Raw genomic sequence first — 22,841 nt, forward strand, 5'->3', positions numbered from 1 at the left:
CACGAAAGCGGCTTTGAATTTACGGCCGAAAAACGGTCGTTCCACGCTCCGTAGGGTGGCGGCCCAACCCAATGCTATACATATATACACGTGTTTGCATGGCCGACCTTTAGCCACCTGCAGTAATCTTTTTCGCACTTCATCCTTCGAATGCTATGCACATGTGTATATACTACAGGACAGACGGGGGTCTAATTGCAAGGTTCCCACTCGTTTCTATGAAAGGCACCAGTCCCGCCACCCTACGGAGTGTCGATAGACAGCGGATTAATGATTGCTAACCATTGCTAATTATTTATCTACGCGAGGTGGTCCCGACGTAGATCGATAATTGCCAATTATTAACCTACGCGAAGTGGTCCCGACGTAGATTGATAGTTAGCAATTATTAATCTACGCGGGGACTCATTTGCATGAGACGGGGCTGGGGGGGCTTGGAGGGGCGCGCCGCGCCTCCCAAGCCTGGAATGGGGCTGGGGGGGGGGGGGGGGGGGGGGGTCGGACGGGCCCAGCGCACCTCCCAAGCCTAAAATGGGGCTGGGGGGGGGGGGGGGGGGGGGGGGTCGGAGGGGCCCAGCGCACCTCCCAAGCCTAAAATGGGGCTGGGAGGCCCGGAGGGGCGTTTCGGTGTCTATGAAAGTCCCCAGTCCCCCCGCTAAATTCTTTTTTACTTAATAATTAATTCTTTTCTACTTGGTTTTATCTGTTAAATAAAAAAAAATAGTCTAGTTATTAAGGCGAGTTGTCCAGGTTTACACGTTTTTTCATTGGCAGTTTTGGTACTTTTTCACTACTTGGTGGGATTGAATTCGATTAATTTTGATATCCTAACTTTTGTTTCCCAGAGGCTATAACATTCTCCTTCAACCTTGTGTTGACTCATACCTTGTCTACACCACGCCTACGCAGACCATCTAGTTTTTCTAAAGCTTGTCTGTAGTCTTTCTAATTATACCGCAAACTTTGGTTAACCTGTTTCAATTTACGCACTCTTAGGATAAAAGCAAGCCTTAGCTTAAGCTTTTGGTTGATGGTTCTTGTTATCTAGAGAAACCTAGTCCATATATTGTGCACTTTGGACTCGTATTGTCACCATACCTACGGTAACTGGCGACATGTAGTTCAAATGAAAAGGTGATGGTTATACTTACTATATTTTCGGGAACTTTGGATTACATTCCTTAATATTTATCTAAATATAAATGTTTATTTAATATCACCTTTAATTACTTAAAAATAAAATAATAATTACACTCAAAATAAAAATAGAATACAAAAGCATCAAGATAGGCCGGAAGGTCCTTAACTAGACATGCTCGACTTCAGTTCTGGTGCGATGTTCTTGAGGAGGCTCGGTGGAGTTTAGATCCTTCGCTCCTGTTCTATCATCATCTTGCTCACGAGCAAACTCAAGGAAAACCTGCAAAGAGACAAGGCTGATCAAGTTGCAGCACTATACTTCACAATAGCCTTAAAGCCGCATTGTCACCAGTTTACTTCCAAAGGTCCGACGGAAACCTCAACCGTTAAAAGACAAAAGAATCTATTAGAAACCGAAATATTAACAGGCCATCCGCTCTAAATTATGAATCACATCCTCAAAGAAACTTCCAATAGACACACTGCTTTCAATATTTTGAAATATTTTTGTTAGGTTATCGACCGGAAGTAAACTGGTGACAATGCGGCTTTAATAAGGACGACGACGGCGGCGACGGCAACGAGATCAAAATCAATGTGTTCACCGTGAAACTTTTTTTTCACGTACTGGTTGGAGGAAAAATGGCTACGATGTATCGAACGGATTTTCACTTGCTTATATTAAATTGTCAATCCAATTTCATTGTTTTCTGCCGTCGTCTTCCACGATGCCGTCGTCATTGCTTAAGGCCTGGCTAAACTAGGAAACATTTGGCGCTACAATGTCTCTCTGGGTGTCTAAACTAGGAGACATGCAGGCGAAATGTCGCACGCTACATGTCGCGATCGACATGTCGCCTAGTTTGGCCTTTAAGGTCCTAGCTGCTGTGCGCCAGGAAAGAGGAAGGAGGAAACCAAGCATGCTTCTAGTACACCAAGTGAGATTCCCCATGCTCGGAGATACAGCGCTCAAAAAGGTCTTTTCTCTGCCGAAGGAAGAAAGCGCTGGATCGTAGAGTACGTTTAAGACCCCCCTCCCTCCCTCCCCGCGTCGCATTTTGCACAGACATTAGACCTAGACATATTTATTGGAACAATGGATTATCTCGCGGTACAGTTCAACTTCAACGGCGATACCCGTTCTGTTCCCTTCATGCATTTTCATGTGAATTTTGCATTTCTTTAAATAATAAAGTTGTTTAATAGGTATATACCACGCCCAAGGCATAAATACAGGATATCATTTGAAATATCATTTGAATATCTTTGACTTTTAGGTAAAAAAAACAAAATACGAAGAAAAACTCATACAGGAAAAGAAACATGTGTAGAATATACATTCTACTCGAATAGCCAAAGCCAAAGTTTTTATTATATATTACGAACCTGCTCCAGCGTAGACTGGCTGAAACTGTACTCCTCAATCCCGATAGAGCGCTTTCCTGACGAGCACAAAGAAGTGCGTTACAAAGCTATCCCATACCGGGACAGAGTAAGGCACAAAGGTACATTGAGACGAGCAGAATGAAGTGCGTTATAACGCTATCTCATACCGGGACAGAGCAAGGCACAAAGGTACACTGAGACGAGCAGAATGAAGTGCGTTACAAAGCTATCTCATACCGAAACAAAGAAAGGCACAAAGATACATTGAGACGAGCAGAATGAAGTGCGTTACAAAGCTATCTCATACCGAAACAAAGAAAGGCACAAAGGTACATTGAGACGAGAAGAATGAAGTGCGTTACAAAGCTATTTCATACCAAGACCGATCAAGGCACAAAGGTACATCGATTGACCTAGCTTTAATATTCAGAATTTCAAGTGTTTTCGAGAAGAAATAAATAGATTTTAGTAGGAATTTGCGGGAACAAAACCTTCTGCTTTACGTTTTGTCAAGTGGTTGATTCTACTGTGTAATAAGACTGGAATCTGTATCCTTTACAGTGAAAGTAACTGTAAATGTAAGTAACGGTGAATTTAAGGTCCTTATTCAAAGCATTGGAGCACGAGGTTTCCATGAATAGGGTGAGTTGGACAAACCTTCCTCTAAAGTGGCGAATGTGCTGGAAAGCTTGGACACGTTGCTCTTTGGAACTTTGTATATGACCCGGTCCCCGAAGCTCTCAGTCCGCTTGGCATTGGGAAAGAGTCCTTCTACGAAAGCAACTAGCTGTGTCTGCATGTCCACGTCAGGGTCAGAGGACTGGAACGAGGGGCTGAGTTTGATTTCCAGCGTGTAACCGCTGCCAAATTTGCTTTTCAAGTGCTGCGTGGAACCGAGGCATCTGATGATAAAGGTTTAAGTGTAAAAAGCGGATTCAGGTTTTTTCAAGGGGGGGGGGGGGGGGGAGAGATACATAATATATACTGAAAATTATTCCATAGGTAACTTGAAGTCAGTTCGAGCTGGCGGGCAAATTCGTGTTATCGGGGTTTCTACTGTATACAAGGAACAAACGCGGACGGATATTACTCACTTGAGCTGTCCCTTTACCATGATACCAACACGCGAGCAAAGTGCATCCGCCTCCTCCATAGAATGTGTGGTAAGTATGGCCCCGCGAGCACCAGTCACATTCTTACTGATCACATTCCTGTAAAATGATCAAAGGGATCTGTGAGCTAACTCGTGTGGGATCACATTCCTGTTTAATGATCAAAGGGCTCTGTGAGCTAACTCGTGTATGATTACATTCCTGTAGTATAGTCTAAGGGCTCTGTGAGCTAACTCGTGTATGATGACATTCCTGTAAAGCGATCAAAGGGCTCTGTGAGCTAACTCGTGTATGGTCACATTACTGTAATATAGTCAAAGGGCTCTGTGAGCTAACTCGTGTGTGATCACATTTCTGTAAAAATGGTCAAAGGCTCTGTAAGCTAACTCGTGTGTGATCACATTCCTGAAAAATAGTCAAAGGGCTCTGTGAGCTAGCTCGTGTGTGATCACATTCCTGTAAAATGGTCAAAGGGCTTTGTGAGCTAACTCGTGTATGGTCACATTCCTGTAAAATGGTCAAAGGGCTCTGTGAGCTAACTCGTGTATGATTACATTCCTGTAAAATAGTCAAAGGGCTCTGTGAGCTAACTCGTGTAAAATCACATTCCTAACTCTGATACTCTACTCACCACAGGAATCGTCTGGCAAATGGGTCCATTCCTAACCCTGATGCTCTACTCACCACAGGAATCGTCTGGCAGATGGGTCCATTCCAGTGGATACTCTACTCAACACAGGAATCGTCTGGCAGATGGGTCCATTCCTAACCCTGATGCTCTACTCACCAAAGGAATCGTCTGGCAGATGGGTCCATTCCTAACCCTGATGCTCTACTCACCACAGGAATCGTCTGGCAGATGGGTCCATTCCTAACCCTGACGCTCTACTCACCACAGGAATCGTCTGGCAGATGGGTCCACTCCTAACAATGATGCTCTACTCACCACAGGAATCGTCTGACAGATGGGTCCATTCCTAACCCTGATGCTCTACTCACCACAGGAATCGTCTGGCAGATGGGTCCATTCCTAACCCTGATGCTCTACTCACCACAGGAATTGTCTGGCAGATGGGTCCATTCCTAACCCTGATGCTCTACTCACCAAAGGAATCGTCTGGCAGATGGGTCCATTCCTAACCCTGATGCTCTACTCACCAAAGGAATCGTCTGGCAGATGGGTCCATTCCTAACCCTGATGCTCTACTCACCACAGGAATCGTCTGGCAGATGGTTCCATTCCTAACCCTGACGCTCTACTCACCACAGGAATCGTCTGGCAGATGGGTCCATTCCTAACCATGATGCTCTACCCACCACAGGAATCGCCTGGCAGATGGGTCCATTCCTAACCCTGATGCTCTACTCACCACAGGAATCGTCTGGCAGATGGGTCCATTCCAGTGGATGGTTCGTCGAGGAGCAGGAGATCCGGGTCACCCAGCATCGCCATTCCAAAGCTCAACTTCACAACAACGAAAAAGATGTATCAATCAATGGCTTATCGAAATGGTCTAAAATAGCCTGGGCAAACGCGCGGGAAACCTGTGATATTCTAGAACGTTAGGGTCTGGGACTCTTCTTCAAGATGGCAACCAGCAAAATCACCGTAAACACGAATTACCGAGACCAATATGAAGACGAATACACGAGGCCACCATTATCTGGAAAACGGCCCATTAGGAGGAGAAGAGGAAAATCTAAACAATAGTGAGACTAAATAGTGTTGATTAATGTACTAATAATTTGTGTTGCTGCTTTATTAATACGCGTGTACGCATTAACAATGAATTTTAAAATATAATCTATACTGAAAGCTCGCAATTACCTTGCGCTTAGTTCCGCCGGAGAGTTCTTTGGCGCGTTTGTTTGCGTGTTCCGTAATCTTCATAGCGGACATATAACTACAAATACAGCAGATATCAATAAATAAGAGCAGTTAAGACCGTTAGACAAGAATATCCAAAGGAAATGCAAAGAAATTTTGTAGTTCTCAGACAGAAGACACATTTATTTTGAATAATTCGAAACAATGCCTAAAATTCGGTTGAAAAGATGGTATTTTAGCAACTTATTGAAGTACTTGGTAATAGAACAGCTTTTGCCTGGCCATTTTGTAAAATAGTATTTTTACCCTTATTTGGCATTACAGCTGCTTTTCCCTTATATGGTGATACGACAGCGTTTGCCTTATTGGGTGGTGAAGTAGCTTACTGGTTGACGACGTTGTCGATGCTTGCCCAGGGCACCCCCCGTACGCTTGCGTAGAGTGTCAGATGCTCCTCAAGGGTGATGTCATCAAAGAGTGCATCTTGCTGCGGGCAAAAGCCCATGTGTTGGAACACCTTGTGTGTCTCAGTTTGGAGGTCATAACCGGCAACGCTGACCTAAAACAATACCAGATAATCCTCGATAATTCACGGTTCTGCCGTACTTTTTTGGGATAATGCAGATGGTTGCACTTTCAAATGAAAACTGTAAACTGCCGAGTTTTCTTACCCAGAATACTGGGATACCTGTGCTATCAAATCTTGGTTTGATTTAAGCTTCCCCTGGAGGTCTAAGCTTGTTTTTTTTTTAATAATACTTTCCCTGAAAGCTGAGATCTTTTTGCTTTACTCCACTTACTCTAAAGACTGGGCTTCCTGTGCTTTTCATCTATCTTTCTATTTCACTTACGTTCCCCTGGAGGCTGGGATCCCTGTGTTTATTATGTTTATATTACTCACGCTTCCCCTGGAGGCTGGGATCCCTGCGGTCATCATATTGAGCGTGGTAGTTTTCCCTGCACCATTGGGCCCCAGTAATCCGAACACCTCTCCAGGAGTCACACCAAAATAAACATCTTTCACCACAACCTTACCCTTCTTACCCCTACCGAACTTCTTCCACAGACCCTGAGACACAAAATGACCAATTTTAATTAGTTTAACAGGTCAACTTGTTTAACCCAACTGAGGTGACAAAAGTCGAGGTCTGTTACAGTGAAATGATATAGGTATCTTTGTTTTGGTGACGTCATCGATGACATCATGTCACGTGAATTCCACTGTGCCCGCTGGTCATAGGCACTAAGGACTGATAAATGCATAGCTAGCCGCTGTTTCAGACAAACGATTTGCAAATACCAGCAAGATAATGAAGAATTCACAATTTTTTGCAATTTTATTCTAAGCTCCAAGGGATTCTGGTATGCTCATGAAATTTGCCACAAATCGAGGCTCGCCTTAACCTAAGTAGCAATAGTACAAATTGAAACTGTGGATTACTTGCGGCTGTCCTGCAAACTAAGAGAGAAATGACCATAATATCAAAGAAAGATGAATGCAAAAACTAAGGTTGCTAGTATCACCTTGACAGTGGCAGTGTACTCGGTATTGTTTCCCTGACGACCGAAGTCGTTGCCAAGCAACCTTTCTTTTTCTGCCATCACATCGTCATCTTCGGGCTCGTCTGACTGGAAGCTAGTCATGCGACCCAAATCAACTTTGCTTCGGTTTCTGCGAGCAGAAAGTTATGTGACAAAAGTAGTTTGATGGACTACATTGAAGGAAAAATTGGTAATTCTAAATGGTAGGAAATTAATCTCAATCAAAAACCCTAGTCCGTAAAACCTTTGTTATATTTTCAATCAATAATAATAACGGAGACAAATTATGTGACAAAACTAACAACACATTAACGATTTGAGAACAAAGTTTTATACATCATCTACTAACATTCCAAAGCCTTAGCAGGCCTCGAAATATTGGGGAGGGGGTGGGGCGTTACAGAAACATCAAGAAGGTGATGCTAATTAATGGATGCCTTTTTCACTCTTTTTTAACCTTAGATTCGCTACCGCTTGCCGCTTGACATTTGCAATTGGCTGTTTTTAAAGTGGTGTTTTTTTTAAATGGCGAATTGCGAGATCTTGAGGCACAAAAATCCTTACCAGCAAATAGCAGAAAAATGGCGCTAAAGTAAAGTTATCTACCGTAAATAACCTAATAAACGCCCCTATCTAAAGGACGCCTCCCATCTAATGAACGCCCCCTTTAAGCTTACACATTTGTAATGAACGCCCCTTTCTAATAAACGCCCCCCCCTATATTAAACGCCCCCTACCCTCCCTCCCAGTTAAAAAAAAACAAACGCCATAGGAATTTCGATCCTGACTGAGACTAGAACGCCACTGCACTTGGAATTGTTATATTTTTATAGTTTGTAAATAACGCCCCTCTCTAATAAACACCTCCTACCTATTGAACGCCCACTCTCGGACCATCGCTTATTAGATCATTTACGGTACTTACCCCGGACACTTGCAAGGATTTTTTACGACAGAGCCCGTATCCCTTGAGTCCAGATAGTACACAAGCAGCGGTAGTAGAAGCAGATGGAAGACATGCTAGAAAATATTGGCAAAATATAAACTTTTTACTCGTATTGTATTCACTTACCTCCATTAAATCAAGTGTAAATCGGCGACCTTTAATGGTCTTGGCAACTAATCAATAAAAGGAACCAGTGTTGGTTTATTAGTGCCATTTCCCTACTTACGGCAATGAAGACTGCTGGGATACCATTGTGCTTCGTCCATGTAAAGTACACACTAGCCTTTATATCGACGTCATTCGACTGAGCAGCCACAGACGCGAACAGAAATATCTAGGAAATAACAGTTTTAAATAACGATACTATTGCCTAAAAATTACAATATTTCAATAAAAACGCTCAAGAGAAAGTTTCAACTCTCAGCCTTTGATCAGGATAGTTCTCACGACTAATATCTGATTCCAATTATCTGATTCGATTTTCCATCTACCCTAAATGCTCGTTTTATCCCTTGTGGGATCTCCGTGCCTGAATTTTCAACACTGTATGGCGGGACAGCGACATTAATGTAGTACTAAAGGGCACCCTCAGCCCTGAAAAATAGCCTGACGTTGGCCATTCGTCCAGTTTGTCCCTTTTTCTAACGGAAGACATTAATTTTCCCGACGCACTTTATCGATAAAACCGATAATCAATCGCAATCGATACCAATCATTAGCAATCGATAACAATCAATTGATTGATATTGGAAAATGATGACCAATCGATAACCAAGGCATTCGTGACCTTTTATCGATTGGTATTGATTGTTATCGATTTACCCTTGATAATAGGGCTTAGGGTGGCTTGAAATGTCGAGAAAAAACGAAAAAATTGCTAGGCTGGAGACGTCCTTGAAGCGTGATCATTTGTTAATCCGTATAAACCTGTTAATATTTTATCATAGTTGTCGGGTAAATTTAAAGACGGCCACATACGGTCTGAACAATATTGGATTGATTTTTGATGTCTAATCGAAATAGTCCATTCCCTTGTTATGCCATTTTGAGGTTCGAGTTAAGGTTGCTTGTTCTTGTGAGGTGACTTACCCTGTTGATGTAGTACAAAGCTCCGAATATACCATAGCATGGGTTGAGACAGACCATTACATAGTGGGCGATGATTGCCGAGTCCTGATTCCCCAACATGTCAACCAACGATATAGCAATAAAGGGACCAATTCCAAGCTACAACACAAATGAGTGTGCAGTTTGAATAACACTAGGATGTTCACGTTTAATTGCAAACGGCAGTAAATTGAAAAGTAAGACGTTAGACGTTATAATGCTTACGAGATTAAACACTGTCGGCAGCACTTGTTGCGCAGTTTCCCAATTATTGAACGCAAAAGAGCAGATGTAGGCAAGCAAAATCACGGCAGGGATGTAGAGCAAGGCGGCGATTACCAAGCACCCCATTGCACCCGCTGGAGCTAGTGATACTACTTGAGCGGCCGGGATGACTATCAGCATTATCAACGCCGGGATTAGGAACACTAGAAAATCCGCAGACAAGAAATGGAACCAGTACATTAACTGGGATAGTCCCGAGACTCGGAAAAGATGGCGGATCCGGTTCTGGAAAAAGGAAATCACATAAATATAATAGCAATATGACAGAGCGTATACTATGCTACATACAGTCGAACAGACCAGGCCAGCGGATCTGTGATGTATTTTCCTTGTCTACTCGGACGAGCGACACAATGAATGAGTTCTAATTAACTTGTAATGATGAATGTGGGGTGGGGTGCTGTTAGGGGGGGGGGGGGGGGGTAATAAAGAAACGATGATTTTGGGGATGAAGCCTTTTAGTTAATTGTATCTTTTCTGAAGGGCAATGTTTATGCAAAACGAAACCAGATATTAGCGCTATCTTATCGAGATTCAACAGCATTTTTGATGTCCCTGGAGGCTCTGTAGTAATCCTGATAAAAATCAACTTGTCCAAAGAAGGTGGCTAGGGTGGGGAGGGGGGGTGGTACCGAGGGGTCCGGACCCCACCCTGCTCATGTGACGAGATGGGTTCAACTCCGGTTGACCCCTTCGTTAGTAGTGAAGAAGACTGTTAATTTTGTGTGCATTTGTATAAAAAATATATAGGATAGACTTATTGATCTATAACCTGAGCTAAGGATAATGATTTGAATCCGTGGTCATTAAATGAATTGATCCGTGGTCGTTAAATTACTACCCTGGACCCCACCTTGGGTTTTCTTCTAGACACGCCCCTGCCACTCACCTGTCTGTAAGATACTACTTCAATGCCAAGTCCTCCAGGGATGATGGCAAAAGCCATACCGATGAGTAACATCGCGGTGAACGAAGAAGCATCGTACGTCCATTTACTCCCCAGACTCGGCAAGGGCTGTAGCGTTGTCTTGATCGGGTAAAGAGACATGTTCTGAGCCGCAAGGGCGTACATATTGAAGAGCGAGCCCAACAGGTTGGTCGCTACAGGGATGGAATGCTGAGTCGTGTCATTGTACCGTACTAAGTAGCTTGAGAGAAGGTCCTCCTGTAAAAATAAGCAATATTCCGTTATCTGTCCCTGGAAGGGATTATACTCTAACAATAAAGGGAGACTATTTCCTGAAATATCTCCTGAAAGAACAACAATATTCCATTATCTGTCCATGAAAGGGATTATTCTCTAACAATAATGGGAGACTATTTACTGCTACGAAATGCATAAAAGAATATACACTCTTTTCAATAAACGTTGAAAGTGCAAACGGCTAATGGCGATTGGCAAATGTCAGTTCCTCAACTGAATGGTAAAATGCGTCTAAATATATTTCAATTGAATGTAGGAGAACCTTTATCAATAATACAATTATCAAATAAAGGTTATCGATGTGTAACTCTGGAATCGCTGGAGCTCATTTATAGGCACCTTTCGGTCCTAGAACTGCCATTCGCCATTTTCAATTACCACTTACAACGTTGTGTATATACAATATGTTGTACTTGTTTTTATCGCTTTACAGCACAAAGTGTGAAAACTTTTTAAGACGTTTTTGTGGGTGTGCCTTCCTTCAGGCGTGCGATTGGACAGGATATGATTATATGATTTGAATTTCTCTGACGCCGAATTTGTCACTTCTTAAATCAATATTGTAAACAAATGATACACTTAAAAGCGAATTACTTACAAATTTTGAGAAAGAGACATTCGTCGCTGTAGGGAACTGCTGAACGTCTATCCCAAGACAACGAGGCTTTGCAGAAGAAATATTAAGGTATCCCTCAAGGTTGTTTACTTGGTCCACACTAACGTCATAATCTTTTAAGAAACCAAGGATATTGTCCACATTTGAGCTAGTAGAATTCTGGAAGAGTAGTGCTGACGCGAACGACTCTTGGCTGGCATGGCTGAGACAGTAGGAGGGGCTCAATGGAAACCTAATTGTATCAGCCTGAGGCTCGAGTTTCCTGTTTCTCAGAAGGACAATGCCGACAATGAGAAGAATTGGAGGAACAATGATGGTGAAGATCACCTTAAGAGGACTGCGGATTGTGTTCAACCAGCGAATCTGAAACAAAGGTCGTTATTATGATAAACTTTATACACTTATCAAACCTTGAAGATTCATTCTAAACATCTCTGTGGTATCTGAGGATGGATCCATCACATTATCACAAGAAACAACAAACGCAACAGCAACTACACAACGAACAATAACCACAGCAACAACAACTACACCATCGACAACAAAGACAACAGCAGCAACAATAACTACACAATCAACAACAAAAACAACAGCAGGAACAACAACTACACTATCAGCACCAGCAATAACAACTACACCACCAACTACAACAAAAGCAAAAACTTCACCACCCGCACAAAAACAACAACCTCAGAAACAACAACTACACCATCAACAACAAAAAACAACAGAAACAACACTGCCACAAGCAACAACTGCACCAGCAACACCAGCAACAACAACTACACCGCCAACTAAAACAAAAATATAAACTACTTCACACACTACAACAAAAACAACAACTACTACTACACCACCAACAACAACATCAACAAAAAAACAGAAGCAATACCTACACCACCACCACCACCACCACCAACAACAACAACAACTACACCAACAACAAAAACAGCAACAACAACACTAATATTAAGGGGAAAAAACAAAGCACACACCTTCAGCAAGCCAGCCACTTGCTGTTTGTACCACGTGCCCCGTGTCGCCTTATCAGCGCTTATTTCCGGTGCGTTGAGCTCCGGGGCACCTGCATTAATACCACTGTCACGGGAGTCTGCCAAAATGAGACTTCCATTTCCTGTAGCTTGTGGACCAGAAAAGTCTACATGATCAAGAGTTTTTTCTTGGCTTTCCTCGTCACTGGTGTCTTCAAGCCGGAGGAACACCTCCTCTAGTGTTGTCATGGAAACGCCATAGCTTGTTACCCCGAGGTCTTTCGCTGAAGCGCCTAACTCGCCTGCATTGTTATTCTCCAATGCAGCAAACAGCCCTAAAAATATTATACTATTTTGTTATGATTCCAGCTAAGATATTGGTAGCATTTCAAATAACCACCGTAGATTGAATGCTCAAAACCCATAGATCCTACTTACGTAAGACAGGTGTGTCCTAAAGTGCACAGGCATTCCATTCATAAACGAATTGTTCAGAACAAACCAGAACAACATTCTCACGCATATCGGCTTATTGTTGTTTTGGTTTTATTAAAAATATTAAAATATCTTATAAAAATATCTTATAAAATAATTCAAGCGGATTCAAGCAGATTCAACCGGATTCAAGCGGCTTCAAGCAGATTCAAGCGGATTCAAGTGGATTCAAGCAGATTCAAGTCGATTCAAGCAGATTCAAGCGGGTTCAAGTGGATTCAAGCAGATTCAACCGGGTTTATTTTCCTTCTAAAGGGATACAGGGATGTTAATTCGGCACTAAAACACACGTAGGGCAAAGAGATTTTAAGATCTTTCACAATCTGGGGCTTATGGAATATATTCTATAAGCCTCAGATTGTGAGACAAGAAATGAAAATCTTGTTTAAACAGGTTCGCAACATGGTTTACCTGAGAAGTGAGCGACCTCCTCTAAGGGTAGAGAAAAGGCCATCTCGTATCCATGGTGACGGATGACGTCAGCACCAGGCACATGTTGCTCAACAAACGACTTGAGCCTGTCCGTGTCACAGTCATCAGAGAGGGCAGTACTGTCAACATACAAATAAATAAATGACTGTGTCACATAAAACGCCTTTTGCCTGTTTATTGCAAAGCCCGCTACCGGTCATCCTCGGTGACCCAGGGGGTTGCGGAGATCGGGCACACAGGGAGCGCGCGATAAAGAAAGAGCACTGAACACTTTCAGCCTGTTTCTTTCTCGCGCCGCGCTCCCTGTGTGCCCGATCTCCGCGACGCCCTGGGTCCCGAGGATGGCTACCGATGTAACTTGGACAGTTTTAGAAAGTGAGCCAATCCAGATAGTAGTATAAGAATATTACTGACATATGTTACGATTGCCGTGATTACGTGATGTAAGGCCGCATGGTTGTACCAGAGCATAACACATGATGAATGCATAAGCCAGAGCCTAATAGTGTTTGGTAGCTCACTAAAAGGATGTGAGATATGTATTTGATTGATCCACTCCACTTGGCCAATCAGCCTGACAAAGAATTGGCCCAATGCCTTTCAGAATATGATACAAACATCCAAGGCTTGGACATCTTCTCAATGAAATCTCAGATTCTTGCATCGTTACTGTTAAGTTCTCTTAAAACTTTTCTACACATCACTAAAACTGCAAGGAGTAACATCAACAGACACAAATAAATAATGTGAAACGTTAGAAAATAGAGTTTGGTTAAAAGAAAGTATAAAAAAAACAATAACTTTCAGCGAATATGTCTATACTCACTTAAGATGGTAGCCAATGCCAAAACGGTTTTTCAAGAACAACGATGTGCCTGCGCAGCGAAGCTTTCCTTTCGACAAGATCGCTTTGTAGTCTGCAAAACAATAATATACTTATTTATTTCATATTTATCTTGATATTTAATAGCATCCTACCATTAGCAACAGTCCATATACCGGATTAGATGGCCTAGTAATAGATGGCTCCACCCTCGCTCGTGCTCTTTTATGCTGTTTTTGATTTTTAATAATTGATACTTATATTTGTAATGTATGTCGGGTCCACAGTAATTGGCTATTAATTAGGCTGTTGTGGTGTCCTTGCCGTTTGTCTGAGTGAGTGAGTAAGTGTGTGCGTGTGTGTGAATGAATAAATAAATATGAAAAGGCCGGGCAAAAACGTGGTTAGTGGTCCGAGGGAACCAGAAATGTCATACCAGCAAGACATTCCTTTAGAAAACGTTTTCAAAGCAGAAAAATTCCTAAAAAAAACTATCCGTTAGTTAGTAAACGTGTTTGTAAGACATGCGGTTTTAAGATTAAGGTCTTGCGAGAAGACATTGTATAATCGATTAGCTTGTTATCTTGTTTTTTGTTTCTTCTTGGACAACGTGCAAGTGCCCTTGTCAGCCACACCTTTTGTATTCTTTCAAAATTGGAAGACAAATTATATGAACAAACCTCAAAATAACCATCTAAAATCAAAGTCTTATACCTTATTTACCGATTTCGATCGAAAATACTGAAATAGCTCAAATCAGCTGATGGAAATGGATGCGTTCTAGCAGTTGGAATTTTGCTAGGATGAGAAAATAGCGGCTGACAGAGAACCTTCTATGAGATGGACTGTGTGACAAGACCTTTTTTAGCTTGTATTGTATTACCTGCCAATATGTCAGCCTCGTCCATGAAATGGGTTGTCAACAACACACACTTCTCCTTGCACTGTCCCTGTAGCAATTTCCACATCTCTCGCCGAGAGTGAGGGTCCATTCCACTAGTTGGCTCATCCAGGAACAGCACCTGGAAAACATAGGTACTTCCTGGCATATTAGAGTAAACAAAACCGAAGAAAACAACAACAACAATTATATGAAAACCCTCATATTGCTTATTCCAGCAATGCTGACACGTTTACAAACACCAGCAAAATAGCATGGAAGCAATAACAGTAAACTGAATGTACGTTTATAAAATGCAATAATTAAAAAATATACTGACTGCCACTGTTTATTGACAAAAAACATAAAATAAAGAATAAGAACCCTTTCCCCTAATTTCCCAATAAGCTTCATTGTGTACCTTAGGATCTCCAACAAGAGAGATTCCAACACTCAGCTTCCTCTTTTGTCCACCACTAAGGTTCTTTGCAATGTCGTCTTTTTTCTCCTGCAGGCCAATCTCCTTAAGAATCGCATCGGCGCCGTTATTCTGTTGCGAATCACCCCCGGTTTTGAGCTTGAAGTAAAACTCTAAGTGCTCCTTGACGGTTAGAAATTCAAAGATGACATCTTGTTGTGGACAAACTCCTTACGAAAAATAATCACTCCAACTTGTTAGAAAATCTATTGCCTTCAATGTTTTTAAGGGGGTCTTGTCTCGTTAAGGAAAGTTGCAGAGAAACATTGCACCATAAACATCAAGCAACAATCAGGCTACTTTTTTTTCTGTTTAGAACAACTACGTGGTAGTGAAATGTTAGCCATAAAACAACACAAAACATAACAGTTTCAATCCTGAATTTACCTATGTTTCGTCTTAGTTCAGCAAGATCACCAAACCGACTTATGTCCTTGCCGTAGATCAACGCTGTACCAGAGCTTGGTTGGATCATTCCCGTCAATGCACCAATAAGGGTGGATTTACCGGCACCGTTATGGCCTAAAAGGGCTGTGATCTGTCCTTCATAGATATCCATACTGATGCCTAAAGGCAATGTCAGGAAGATCACTGGTAATGTTACATAACGCATTGCTGTGTTTGAAAAAGGTAACTTTTATCTATTTAGTAGTTTCAGAAAATATCCATACCCCCCTATTGAGAGGGTCGGAGGTATGACCCCCCACCCCTCTGGAATTTCCAACCCCCTGGAAAAAAATAAATACAGTAACTGTTAAGGAAAAAGGGCATTTTACTCCCCTCCTTGCTTGAAATTCCTGGGCGTTTGAACCCCCCACCCCCCCGGAATTTCCAATCCCCTCAATGGGGGGTATGGATATTTTCTGGAACTACACATTGTATGCCTCATCTAGGGCAAAGGAAAAAAAAGTCACCAGAGAAATTTCTTGTCCATAAAACAGAGTTTTTGATACTTTAAGTATGTTTTAGAAGAATTTCTTATTCGTTGAATAACAATTTCATATCAAGTTTGACAGAGGCAAATTATAATACACTTTTCCTTTCTGTGTTATTACAAGTACAACTATTCCTAGGCTAAAATAACAGTTAATTCCATATTCTTACCATCCACTGCAACTGTAGGTTTTTTACCAGGAAAAACTTTCTTCAAATTATGAATGCTGCAACAAGAATAAACAAACAACTTTCAGAAATACGCAGTAACTCAACAATTTTATTCAATAAGTATATACAATATATAGTAGTGAGAAAGGAAGGCACATTGAGTTTAAAGATACTTCTAAATACAGGAGCCTATACAAGCTCAGGCTGTGCGCACACACCCCTTGGCAGCTAAAAAGTGGGTCATTTCTTATCTTCATGTATACTATGCTTTTTTCTATATGATTCCTATGACTGCGCCTCCCCTCCCCCATCAGCCAATCATGAGTACTTGCCCTAATACATTGCCGATGGCCTTTTAAAAAGGAACAAAAGTAAATAAATACATCGACAGATTAATTTGATTAACCTAATTTGTGTAAGCAAATAAAGTCAATGGGCTCCACATTGTATCTTTTTTAAATAGACCCACAAGGCGAACTCTGTGAGACCAGTTATCTCCTCATTATATGAAAGACAAACAAGGGGATATTATATAGCAGACCCTTAGCCAGGATTTTAAGCGAGGGGTTCGTTTACAAATAAAGCGGACCATTTTCTCTTAGGTAGCTCGTCCTACCTCGTAGTGGTATTTAGTTTTCCTTAATTAGAGTGGACCTTCCAGTTGGTTGGGGGGTGGGGGGGTCTTCCAAACTCACCAACCAGCCCCTGGCTACAGTGTTATAGACACAAAGGGGTGAAATCAGCATTGGGAAGCAGATGGTAACATGAAGTAACATGCTCCTTAGTTCCTGTTGTAGGTCTAGGCCTCGCAATAAGGGAGGGGAGTGGGGGGAGGGTTAAGGGATTACATATTCTATATAAATAGAAATTTAATTTATTTAACTGGGACCATGAAAACAATTATTATGTAGTCAAGGCTCCAAATAAAAATTATGATGTACTAAAGTTTTTCTTTCTAAGTGAAAAGCAGTTGTAAAAATTTACTTGGCAGCAATCTTTTGGAATTTGGCTGGAGGATTAATCAATAATAGCAGAGCCAGAGTTGGCAATTCTTTTAATACCCCCCCCCCCTCTCCCCTGAGTATAGCACTATTTATACCCTTGAGGTGGTCATATACCCATTTATTCCCTGCCCCCTGTCCCCACTCACTGGGAATACTTAAGACCCCCTGGGTATATCTATTTTAGCTCCCCCTCCCTGTTTATACCCTGGCTAGTACCTAGTGTAAGCTTGTACCTTATTGCCTCTCTACCATGCATTTCCTGAGCCACAGGCTCAACATCTTCTGAGCTGTAAACCTCATGTGCAGACAACTGCCTTCTCACCCCATGTGCCTCTAAGCTTCCCCCACCTCTTTGAAACATGGTCTTCCAGAACGATGGCTGGAAGATGAAGTATGGGGGCTGGCGTCTACCATACTCTGCAGGTACCACGGCATCCAAATACAGGGCAATCAAAAGATAGAGGAGGATGTCTACTATCAACATGACTATGCAATTTAGCACAGGAAAATCTCCTTTGGTTGCTAAATTACTGAACTGTGCACCAGGATGAACTTCCACAGCCTGATGAAGACAAGTACACATTTTGTCAGTAATATTTTATTCATCCTAATGTGTAGATTGGGCACAGTTAGAGACCATCTAGCTTAATCAGCATACAGACAAGCCAAGCAGTGTGATCTCAGAAAGGAACCATACTTCAACCAAAGGGATTATAGAGGTTGAGCGATCATTCAGTGGTGATTTCTTTTGAGAGAGTAATTTTTACAATATGCTGGACTTACTTCTACGGGAAAGAATCTCAGGGTATGGGTATGGGAAAACCTCTAAAAAAAATTCCCCCATGTGGTGAGGGTTTGGATCTTTTTTTTTTAATTAAACTTTAAAAGAACAGAGGAATGAAAAATAATAATCTAACTGATGCAGATTGGGGGTTGGGTTATTAAATGAGTATATATGAGTATATTAAATGAGTGTATTGCCCCTACACCCACCCTTATAAAACCTGTGCTTACCTCATTGAGAGCAAACGCAAAAGCAGTAGGTGAAAATATAGAAACCAGCCACTTTGCATACTGGGGGATTGATGGACCAGTCAGTGGGATGATCAATACGGCGAAAATTGCTGTAAACAAGGATGCAATAAAGCCAGCTGTCTTGGGATTTTTGAACAATGGTGACATCATGAAGGAGAGCATTATAATGCTCAGGCCGTACAGATAGAATACAATAAGTAGAACAAGGTAATTGCTTTCACCAAAGAATCCAGCAATAACTGAGACAGTAACCATAATAAGGCAGGCAATAAGGACGACTATGGCGTATGTTAAGAACCACGACAACCAATATGCAGTGTCTACCATTCCCATAATCCTCATAAGTTCCTTGTGTTTCTCCTGTTTCTCTCTGACCAGGTTGATAACTAAGATCGTAATGTAAGGTGAGAAAGCAAGCACCATGTAGATCGGAACAATGGTTTGTATTCCTTGTAAGGAAGGAGTGAATTGAGCTTTCGGCATCATTTGAACTGTGATGTTGGGAACAATGTAAAATGGGAGATTTGCAACAACCTGAAAATGAGTAAAAACAAAAAAGAATAAATATAAATATTATATGATTGGCATAAACTGAACAATAATATTATGGCCATCATTTTCTAAGAATTGTCTGGGATTTTCTATTTATGAATTGATTCTTTATCAATTGTTTAAGATTGCTGGAATAATTGTTAAAAATAAAATTGGCCTTACTCTTCTGTCGATTTTATTAATTGTTTATTGATTACTTATCAATTGTTTGTGGTGATACTAAATAATCCTCATTAATTGTCTTAATGAATAAGCACCGATAAGTTACTGATCTTTGCCATTCCAATACATTTTATTTAAAGTAGCTTAAATCATTAGCATTAGGTCCCTTGTAGTATCTTTGGGGGACACACCCTTAAAATCTAAGGTGGAGCATAAGGGATCTGTCCATATTCAATAAATAACTCTACCTTAGAAATAGCAGCATCAATAGAGGCTTGTAATGTGGTAGTATTATAGATGAGGTATTTGCTGGCAGGGCATTGAAATGGGTCGAAGAATCTTTTGTGACATTTATCTAAGGTTGAAAGAAAATGACATGATGTTAACGACACAACACAACCCTCCCTATATACAAATACTATAAAACCTCTTACTAACCTCATCTGCAGGTATCTAAATAAAAAGGGAAAAAAAAGACTTTGGCTTTTTTTATATTTGGGTATCCTGTGTTTGGGATTCTTGCCTTTTTCCCACAGGAAGCCCACATTTTTTATTTCTTTTCTTTCTAAATTTAGATGCAATCGGAGAAGGCTTTCTTCTCCCCAAGGAAAGTAATGAAAACAAGCCTTGGGCTGGTTAAAGCCGCATTGTCACCAGTTTACTTCCGGAGGTCCGACGGAAACCTCAACAGTTAAAAGACAAAAGAATCTATTCGAATCCGAAATATTAATAGACCATTCGCTCTAAATTATCAATCACATCCTCAAAGAAACCTCCAATAGACACACTGCTTTCTATGTTTTGAAATATTTTTCGTGTTTTCCGTTTAAAATCATCGGAGATTCTTACGTAATCGACCGGAAGTAAACTGGTGACAATGCGGCTTTAACTTGGGAATTTTCAGAGGTGTTTAAACTGGCACATTCACATGCCTGCAAACACTCTGCTTTAAATGCCAGTTCTGGTATAAAAACTGGCCCCAACAGCATCAGTTGTCACTTTTTTACTCATTGTGTCGTTGAAGCGATAAGAGCTCTGTATCCTACCAGACACTAAACCTTGTGAGATGTCAAGCCTAAGCCATATGCCACATAACAATGAACAATTATTCTATCTTGTGTTTAATCTCTAAAAAGATATTTTGTAATGGCCTGATTAAGCTAGGCAAGTGTGAATTGTAGAATGCGACATAGTTTAGCCACCACCAAAAACATGAAGCGTGTGACAAATTTTGTAGGACACAACAAAAAATGTTCCTCTGCTATCCGAGAAACATTTCTTTATTGCTGCTACAAATTTGGAGTGTGCTACAATGTCTCTCTGGGTGGCTAAACTAGGAGACATGCAGTTTAGCCATGCCTAGTTTAGCCAGGCCTTAATTTTACACATAATACAATTCAAACCTTGTTTAACTGAGCAGTTCATACCAAATCAAAATAAGCACCCAAAAAGCCCCCAACCCACCCCCCTCTAAAAGACATCACCTAAAAAAACCCTGAAAAGTATGGTCTGTCAATAATAGCATAGTTGTTATTTTTCTGGTTCATTGAACAATGCTGTAGGTAGCCACAATGCACAGCATGATATTGCTACACACACAAAAGAAATTAAATTACAGATTAAAGAGACATTAGGTGGGATTATTCCAGATTTTTTTTTCTATTCTGGTTGATGTTGCTGAAATGGTTTCAGGTTGTATAGTTTGAACATCGACGAATCAACTAAGAGTAGTACGGGGAAATAGCTACTAGGTGACTATTCTATTGACATTATTAGTCCGTCAATAGCATAGTTGTTCTTTTTCTGGTTCATTGAACAATGCTGTAGGTAGCCACAATATGCACAAGATTGCTATTGCTACACACACAAAATAAATTTAACATCAGATTAAAGAGACATTAAGTTATGAGGGATTATTCCAGATTTTGTTTTCTGGTTGATGTAGCTGAAATGGTTTCAGGTTGTATAGTTTGAACATCGATGAATCAACTAAAAGTACGGGGAAATAGCTTACCTAACCCTGTGAGTTTGCTTTTGATGTCTGGAATATTGCCAATTGGTACACGAAGTGTGTATTCCAAAACACCTGAACTTCCCCTCGTAAATATCACTCCAGCGCCGAGGGAGGATTCCCCATTTGTACGATAGAAGCTCAGCATACTTTCCGAACTGTTAAACCGCTTATAAACGACAGTTTGGTTAGAGTGTTGCTCTAATAGTTGGACTATGCTACCAGCTTGAGAATCATTGTGAGTTACAACCCCGATGATAGGTTTTGTAGATGGAATTTGTGAGCTATTCAATCCGAATGGCGTTTCGGAGCCAAGGTTGATCACATCGGATTTGGGTATTTCGCTCGTTTTGACCGCAGGAAGCGGAGTAGTTTTGATTCCCAGCCTCACACCTACTAAGATGAGCAACCAATACACGGGAATTATGATTTCTTGCAGCGTTTCCTTTTTATTTCGTCTTTTTATCTGAAAGTTCTTCCAAACAAGAGAGAGAGTTTGGCGCCAAACACCCATCTTGGTAACAGATTTGTCGTTTAGTCTGAACGCGAACTAGCAACGAATTCACAAATGAAGTTCATAGTACATTGTAGCTGCATAGAGTTAGGAAGATCTACTGATCTTCTTATTTCCATCAAGAGAAAGCGTTCACCTTTTGTAATGCTGCTATAAATGGCTGATAACAAAACTATGTAATGCGCTATAAACGGCTGATAATTCTATATGACGTCATTGACGTCGATTGTCAGCTTGTCACTTCGATTTGTCGATAAATAAAACTACAACGTACTAAGGGCCTGAATAAAAATGGTACATGGGTAAGCTTTGATTGGAATGGCTTGATGATTTTAAGAAAATATTAGGGAAAGTGCATTTTTTTTAAATTTTACTAGATATGACGTCACACTTTGGTATAGAAGTTATAAATATGAAAAACCACAGGTGCCCCAAGTTATGTGAATTGTAAAAAAAACTCAAACCTTTCATCAACTCACATTTCAAGCGAGCTAAATTGTTGTTTAAATATGTATTCAGCTTAAGGAAAACACAAGAAGACATAAAACAGGCACACTTTTTTTTTGTTACGTGTTTGGAAAAGATAAAATCGTAGCGTAAGGTGAAGGGGGAGGGAGGGTGTGACGGGGGGTGGGGTGGGGGATGTAAGCCTTTCCCTGCTACATGGGGACGCAGCATGGAACCCTGCGTATCTTTAGTCAATAAAACAGCAGAAGCTCGCCATGCAATACGTAATCAAGGTTTGAATTTATGATTTACCTTAGTCTAAGTTTTCACTTCACAGTTCTCAAATTTGCACATGGCTCACTGAGGTACAAAATACAGAGAAGGGAGGGAAGTGGAGGAAAAGTAGGAGTAGGAGACAAATGGTCCCATAGATCCTTGTAGACAACAGTATACAGGTAGAAAAAGGCTTTTATAACCTGTAAAATAAAGTTTAGTTAAAGTGTAATTTTCAAGCCAGTAAAAAGACAGAGTGCAATTGTGCAGAATAAGCTGAAAAAGTATTCCACAGCTATAAGACAGCCATTCTTTCCGTCAAATATTGTTAATTAAGTATCAGACTAAAAAATTTTTACTTGTTGTTGTTGGGGTATAGCCAGGATTTGTTAGCCTACCTGTAGGCTTTAATAGTTTTTTTCCGGCACGAAAATCCCGAAAACACATAGTTCGCATAACCCGGCCGTTATCCA

At 41.0% G+C, this 22,841-nt stretch overlaps 1 protein-coding gene across 2 annotated transcripts; it reads right to left on the reverse strand.

Moving 5' to 3' along the window:
- Nucleotides 1-682: 682 nt before the first annotated feature.
- LOC5503059 (cholesterol transporter ABCA5) lies at nt 683-21,841 on the reverse strand. Of its 2 annotated transcripts, XM_048730285.1 has the most exons (26): nt 21,138-21,839; nt 19,372-19,478; nt 18,389-18,943; nt 17,608-17,936; nt 16,371-16,426; nt 15,654-15,833; nt 15,210-15,436; nt 14,792-14,930; nt 13,912-14,002; nt 13,065-13,204; nt 12,162-12,493; nt 11,149-11,529; nt 10,236-10,511; nt 9,287-9,571; nt 9,044-9,181; nt 8,181-8,288; nt 7,934-8,028; nt 6,991-7,138; nt 6,368-6,535; nt 5,853-6,025; nt 5,467-5,542; nt 5,009-5,103; nt 3,621-3,737; nt 3,184-3,428; nt 2,527-2,582; nt 683-1,420 (listed from the first exon to the last, which is right to left on the reverse strand). In XM_048730285.1, exons 1-26 carry the CDS (start codon nt 21,646-21,648, stop codon nt 1,307-1,309), a joined length of 5,142 nt encoding a protein of 1,713 aa, XP_048586242.1. In that variant the 5' UTR covers nt 21,649-21,839; the 3' UTR covers nt 683-1,306. The 2 variants fall into 2 exon arrangements, 1 of the variants encoding a protein (XP_048586242.1); XR_007312231.1 differs by lacking the exons at nt 683-1,420; nt 2,527-2,582; nt 3,184-3,428 and having other exon boundaries at nt 3,625-3,737; nt 4,903-5,103; nt 21,138-21,841.
- Between the last annotated feature and the right edge of the window lie 1,000 nt (nt 21,842-22,841).

The sequence above is a fragment of the Nematostella vectensis genome, chromosome 7 (genome assembly GCF_932526225.1).
Source record: "Nematostella vectensis chromosome 7, jaNemVect1.1, whole genome shotgun sequence".
NCBI classification, from domain to species: domain Eukaryota; kingdom Metazoa; phylum Cnidaria; class Anthozoa; order Actiniaria; family Edwardsiidae; genus Nematostella; species Nematostella vectensis.